The following is a 7500-nucleotide window of genomic DNA, read 5'->3' as shown; positions in this document are numbered from 1 at the left end:
GACGTGTGTTTAATCTCTGCACAGTCCTGATTCGTCTGGTGTTAGTCTCACTATCATGACAGAAAAGGATAAAGGGAACGGTTCATGAGCGGACCAAGATGTTAAGATCTAAAAAAATCCCCATTCATGAGTAAAAATCGTCTGCTGTTAGGCAGTAAATTCAGTAAGTTTCACTCTCAGGAAGAAAAGGGTTAAGGACTGTGCCCACTAATCAAAGGTATTTTTGCGCGGTTGTATGGCTATGCGGGAAAAGCAGATCTCAACAAGTGCTATTAAATTCCAAAAAGAAAATTGGGGGTAACCATGCATTTTTCAAAGATAATTAATCAACAATATTAGTAAAAAGCTTTAAAATACAAAGCAATGTATGGCGTTCCTTTCCAAATTAAAGCTTAATTATCTCTGAAAAATGCATGGCTATCCTCAATTTTCTTTTTGGATAGCATTAGAGCACTTGCTAAGTTCTGCCTTCTCTGAATAGTTTTAAACCGCACAAAAAATTATCCCTGCATTAGTAAGCACTACCGATAGGAAATCAAAGTCTCTGGAGATGCGCAGAACGTATGAGCAATAATAGTAGGCACCGTTCTTAAGCTGTCTTCTCAGGGGCAAACAAGAGAAACTGCACTGTTCACTTGACTAAAAGGGCAGTTTGATTGACATGAACGAGACTTTGCCATTGAAGGTGAAGCCAGAATCAAACAAAGAATATTTAGCCAAGTCAGTTTACAGACCACTTTATTAATAAGTATACTAAAATGAAAAACCTGACCCCACTATTACAAACTTCCCAAGAATAAGACCAGATGAAAACAAAGTGTTCATACTGAGATACATTAAACATTAGTAACTGACGAAATACGACAGTATAAATAAGTAATGTTAAAACATTTCGGGGGGAAAAAACTGACTGCGGTTTATGCTTTCAAAAGGATTGTTCTGAAAGCATCGACTTGGGAAGCTTTGCAACAATTCACCTTTAAAGAATAAGTCTAATGTCAGAATGTATCTTGGAAGAAAAGAGAACTACTAATCAGAAAAAAAAGGAAGTAGCTTTTTATTCAAAAAGTAAACTTGAGCCTCCCTTATCTTCATTCCACTGATGAAGGGCACAGTCCTGAAATGTCTGGACATTTGTTAAAATTTTGGCACTTTCAGCAACATTCTCAACTTTTATTTTCTTATTGTAGTAACAAAAGCCACACAGCATACGAAGTTTTTAACTTCTTTCATTTTATTAAGTAAAAAGTGAGGCTGCAATATCTGAAAAAAATTTGGAAATAAGCATCAAAAGGAGTAACTGAAGGTATTCTCTCTAAGAAGAGTTTCCTTTTGTTTTAGTAGCTGCACTTCATAGTTTTTTGGTATTTTGTTATGTACAAGGACATCTTTGAGTTTTACAGTGTCTCGTAAGATAAACCCAAGTTTTAATTTGCCTGACTACTCAATTACAGTAGATAGCCTTTTCCCCGTGATACAGAAACCTACAGATTGGTGATCAATATGAATGAATGTAACTTTACAAAAATTAACTTTAAATAAAAAACCTCTAAATCACCACCTTGCACGTTTTCCTCCCCTAACGCAGCAATTCTCTGTCAGCATTACGAAGTATGATAATTTCTTCTGGCTGGATCCACAGTGGAAAATCTGTGAATTTCTTTGTTCTGCATTGGAGTAAAAATCTGAAATAATAGCACCTGCAAAGTTGCCAAAATGGACCGAAACTATGACAGGCCACACTGAAGAACCAACCAGAGAAAATTAATAATATGCTAGGTGGTGACACAACATAATTATCATGGCATTAGGGAACAAGATGGTATTTTTATGCCATTCAAGGGAAAACCTGGAGAAATGTAATGCACCAAGATTCAAAATGTGAAAGGGTAGTTAAAGGACAATAATTACTGGGTATTGATTTTGAATGATACAAAAAGTACATTGTGAAATCTAAAGAGAACAAAAACAAATTCACCAACAACATTTGAACACAGAAAGTTACCTTTTTCCAACTTGGTAGTTTTTCAAGTTTCCAAAAAAAATTAAAACAAACCCATTATGCTTAGGACCCAACTGTTTTTCTTTTTTCCAATGTACAAAAACAGTAAAACACTATGAAGTTTCGAAGCTGTGAACGTTGACAAATTTTGCAAGGAGGTATTTTTGCTATAAGACAGCAACAATAACACTAACTGATGCAAAATTTCATTAACATTGAAGGCCTGAATAATAGACTCTTCAGCTGAGGGGTTTTGAAAATTAAGGTCTCTTACTGTTTGTTTAAAGCACAGTTAGCGCTAATCAATGACTTCAGTCCAGAAATGCACAAAATTAGATGCACACCTGATATCCAACATAAATTTTCCCTTCTTCCAACGCCGAGGTAAGTGTTGAAGTTAATGTAACAGTTACTGGTATATTCAGGGGTAATTAATGCAGTTATGCATCCTGGGTAGCAGAGTTTGGGGGACAATTTTGTCTGTATTCCTGAGCATGCATGCATCTAATCACTTGAGCATGTCTGGACATAATGGTTGCATGCATAACTGTCTTAAGGCCGACTAGCACTGCCAACTGTATTGCTAACGACTTGCAGTATGTTAAGTTCCCTGCTATTAAGTTTTTCCAATATAGAATGTTCATAGGATATAAGAACATGTTTTGATTGAACTATTCAACCTAGTAATTAACTATTAGAGGTCAGTGGACTGAACATAGCCCATTGGTAAGGCCCTTTTGAACCAGGCCAAAAGCAAGATCTTTATTTTTCACACTACATGAAAATGAAGTAAACTTGGTGATAAAAGAAAATGGAGGGAAAAGAAGAGAAATTGCCATACATTACACTTCTACTTAAAAAACAAGAGGACAGGGTGTCAAGAAGAATACAAAAGGCAAAATTTATGGAAAAAAAGGACCTTTTTTGCAAAAAGTGGGAAGAAAATGCAATATCCTACATTCACCCACCCTTCCCCTCCCAACCAAAAAAAGCACCAACCAGAGAGAAACATGAAGTTATTTTTGTAAAATAACAGAGGCCAGGAAGGACTTGAAATAATAGGGAAAACGGAACTTAAAACTAAGCAAGACCTTAACCTTGTAAACACAGTAGCAGACAGTTTCAAGAAGAACTGCCTTTTGGTGTATACATGTACTTACACACCATTCCTTATCTCTCCTGACATTAAAATTATCAACATAGTTAAGTGGAGGGAGTCAGTCAAAGATTGATCGTTCCTATGACTATTCTATGCCCTGTGAACTGGATGTAATGTTATACAGTATGTAATAATTATTGTTAAAATGTTTATGTACAATATTAAAGTTCTGTTTTTACATGTATTCTTCAACACTAGCAAAAGCACAAGCTCCTAATCCAATTTTAGACATGAGTTTCAAGCATTCCTGAGCTTGTCCCAAAATTAAGTCTAATGGAGGTTTCCTTGGCAGGTGATGAGAATCTGCAGATGAAAAAAGATGAAATGAATAAACAGGAAAAAACAGAATGCTATCAATTACTAAGCTTTCTTGAGATCTTCACCTATGTGTGTAGACATTTTGCATCCAATGTTTTTCTTAATTTTTTTTCTGTTAAGAAATTGTATCTCTTTGGTATTTGTCAAGTTTCAAAATGTTACTTCTGAAAAGAGGGTTGTTCAAGATAATAAGCAAGAAATTTGAGGGCCACTGGTTTGTCAGCGTAAGCTGTTATAAATGTGTACACCCTCTTTAAATAAAGTTCATGATTATTATGATTATTATAGTCTACGTGTAGCCCTACCCTCACCCTGAAAGAAAATGGGAGGATGATACAGCTACACGTAGGCTAGGAATTTGAACCGTAAGAAATGTATGCATTTCAACACTGCAATATTGCTTGCCATAATAACATCATACACAATGTTAGTATAACTTAAGACTGAAATGTGAATGGAAACGAGTTAACTGTATTAAAAAGCTGTTTCACAATTAGAATAATAAATTATAATTGTGAAAAAAATGGCAAAACACTGGTTTTCTCCTAAAGTAGTGACCTACAGACAGTACATGAATAAAAGTTTGATTTTGCTTTGTCGCTGCTGTAGACATATGCAGGCAGCTGTAATATTTATAAAATTATTGGACAACAATAGATCATTCTGTACTTGCCTAAAATAGCACTATTTAATGCAGAGCATATTGGTTCTCTCTGAACAGGATCTAGAAGATAACCAACAGGACTATTCCAAGGATCTGTGTATGCCAAGAGACTAAACGCTTCCTAGATGAGCAGTTAAAGAAAATTATGTATAATCAACAAGATCCACTGGACTGGATGATCCTTTCTATAAGGGTTACCACCTGATTACAATATTCACATATTCTTTTAATTAAACAAAAAGGTACCTTCATAATTTAGCTTTGTTTCATAATTTGAGAATTCGTTATATCAAAACTGCATGGTTTGTGCTCTATGAGGTGATCCAGCACTTCAAAACAACCATTTCACTAAGCCAGTGGTCTTGTACAGCACTTTCATCTATTTCTCAGTCTCTGAATACCCCGATGAAGCATTCACACTTGTTTTTGATATGTTATAAGAAGTGACTAGGAATAAATTATTGCTCTTCTCCACTGGACTGGATGATCTTTCTATAAGGGTTACTCCCAACAGCAAATGATCCCTGGTGCACACACTCAAATATGGAAAAAGGGTACACAGAACTAGGAAAAAGGTTCTTGCCTACTAAATGTGGATAACACTGTGACAGTAAAAGAGGTAAAATTCAAATGACACACACCAGAGCCCAAGTCCAAGGACCAAGCTGGATTCCCAAGCTGCTTGCAAATTAGAAACTTTTAAAACAGCCACCTACAGTTACTACAGATTGTGTATTCTAGGAACCTTAAATGACAACCCAGATCAGGTACCTTGGAATTGTTACAACACGAGGTACATGTAAATGTGAGTAAATCAAGTAAATTTGAGTACATGTACGACTATTTTCAGGCTGTCCAAACATCAGTTCCTCTAAGAAAATTAACACTACAATCACCAAAATAATCAAACGCCATTAAAGTACAAAGTCATGTATAATACATGTCATCCCTGATGTTATCAAAGTGATAATGTCAAACATTGCCAAACTTTTGCCTGAGCCATGCACAAGTCTTTTTTTTTTTTTTTTTTCAATCTATAAATAATAAAAATTAATGTGCAATCAAAGGACTCCTTCAGAAGTCAGATTATTGTATGACAAAAGTAAACTGTGGTTGTAAATGTAAAAATATCAGTAATAGAATTGTCAGCATTCATTTTAATGATTAATTTTAAAGTTGGCGAGCAAACATTCAACATTATACTGACCCGCAGTGCCTTCTTATTTGTTTCATTCTTGCCATGTTCTCTCCTCAGCTGAACACTCATATTTTGTAGATCCTTTCCAAAAGCTAAAATCTTTTCAAGAACAGTTCTATTTTGACAGCATGTTTGCCTGGAGTCAACTGCAACTCAAAAAAATATATATATTTACACAAGTATACTGCAAACGAGTTACATGGCTTTTGCACACCACCTCTTAAAGTTGCAATTCAGAATTATAAAAAAATAATACGGTAATATTTTACAACTCTAGTACATTAAATATCTACATACATGTATAATTTATTTCTACAATAATTTAAAAATATGCATAGTCATGTAAATTATTTCACTTGAGATATTGTCAAAACTTCAAAATCATGCAGACCACAGATACCCTCCAACAAAAATTGTCCTCCTGGTTTGACTTAAACAATAAATACAGATGTTGGTTCTTACGTGGCAACAAGCCCTCTAAGTACTCAGGCTTTTCTCTGTTCATATACTTTCACTAAGTGCTGGTAATTTCAATTCAGTGTGAATTAATAAGACCAATTTTGATATATTGAAATTCAGGACCAACTAATAGGACCAAGTTTGATATATTGAAATTCAGTCCTAAACAAAAGGCATCATCAGAGCTTTGAGATGATGCCTTTTGATTTAATAGGACTGAATTTTAATATAATTTAATTATATTAAAATTCAGTCATATTGAAAGTGGGCTATTAAGAAGACAAAACGACACCCTGTAGAGCATAGTTCTTTGCTACATGTACATGTTAAATCACTGATTATATAGAGTACATCTTTTGGACTTTATTTGAAATTTGCACATTATGGATTTCAATCTCTTCAAAACGTTTCTTGGTCAAAAAAATTATACTTTAATGTACATCAAGTTTTGAATTATAACTACCTCTGCTTGAACTGTGATCACTGTCATCTATATTTGCAGTCCCATTTAAAACTCCATGATTTGACAATTCTTCAAAATCCTCAACTTCCATTGGCATATTATCAGCATCAAAGCCATTGTCTATACATGTGCCATTGGAAATAAATCCATTGGTAGTTGACGATGAGCTACTTCCCACAGATCCTGCACTGTAAGAATGTGTAGGACTGACATTTGGGCTTGAGCGTGGACTGTGTGCAGCTGGACGGATATCGCTGTCACAGCCACCAACCATTTCTACAAACTGTCGGCATTTTAAAAGAAAAAGCAGGTTTGGATTTCTTTCTAAGAGTCCTGGGTATAATGTCTGTGTTGTTTCAATAGCTTCCCCTATTCTGCCAGCAAGACCTAACTTTTGTATCCCTGAAATGAAGAGAAAAGCACATGCACAAAGGTACTGTAAATTACAGTTACTATGTTAAATCATAAAGAATTCCTTAGCAGCTCATTTACTGTTATATTTGAGAAATGAGAAGAAAGGTATTCACAATGAATACAAGAAAGGCTCTGATGAAGGAGGTTAATGCTCGAAACACCATCTCTGAAATGTTTCCTATAGCAGTTCACTTACCCTTATTAACTTGTTTCATAAAACCAAAATATTCAAGCAATAAATACACCATCAACAAGCACCAATTAATTCAGGGGTTTCGGTAAGTTTTAAATTAAAAGGGACCTTGTGATAGAGTAAGCGGGCACCCCTATATATAGTCTGGCTTTTGATCTTGAGACCTCCTTTGAGCAAAGGCGGGTACACTGTACTGTACTCAGCGTAGACAGGCACTAGTACATGTACCTGTGTCCCGGCTTCTAGTAAAACCCCTGTTAATTGCATCAATTAAGTAAAACGTTTTTATAACAACAAATTATTCTAGACTACAGAAGGGAACTTCTGGTTTGCCACTGATCACTTCAAAAAGGCTCTACTCAAACTGTCCAGTCCCTCACCTGACTGGTGTGCAAAAACATTTTCTTAAGCTTGCTTGACAAAACCAAAAATAATAATAATTTATTAATAATTATGGACTCACTTTGTCTGTTTTTAATTGAAGCAGTTTCCTCTGTAAATGACTGTCCTGTGCTCTTTGCAAAGGCCTCTGCAGTAGCACAATAACCATGATGGACCAGGTAGGTGGACACAATTCTACAAGCATGTAAAATGTAAGTGCAAACATTGCATGCCTGACATTGTAGTCTT

At 35.1% G+C, this 7500-nt stretch overlaps 1 protein-coding gene across 1 annotated transcript in view; it reads right to left on the bottom strand.

Annotated features, from left to right (window-relative positions):
* Window positions 1–1212: 1212 nt before the first annotated feature.
* The window catches only part of LOC138022359 (ran-binding protein 9-like), a 24280-nt gene continuing 17992 nt past the window's right edge, over window positions 1213–7500 (bottom strand). Inside the window, exons 8-12 of the mRNA XM_068869471.1 lie at window positions 7334–7446; window positions 6264–6665; window positions 5351–5487; window positions 4153–4264; window positions 1213–3464 (exon numbers count right to left, since the gene is read on the bottom strand). Coding sequence (XP_068725572.1) covers window positions 3337–3464; window positions 4153–4264; window positions 5351–5487; window positions 6264–6665; window positions 7334–7446 — 892 coding nt within the window. The 3' untranslated portion in view covers window positions 1213–3336. The remainder of the gene's footprint in view (window positions 3465–4152; window positions 4265–5350; window positions 5488–6263; window positions 6666–7333; window positions 7447–7500) is intronic.

This window comes from Montipora capricornis, chromosome 10 (genome assembly GCF_036669925.1).
Source record: "Montipora capricornis isolate CH-2021 chromosome 10, ASM3666992v2, whole genome shotgun sequence".
In the NCBI taxonomy this organism is placed as follows: domain Eukaryota; kingdom Metazoa; phylum Cnidaria; class Anthozoa; order Scleractinia; family Acroporidae; genus Montipora; species Montipora capricornis.
This window is presented reverse-complemented; position numbering and strand designations above follow the sequence as displayed.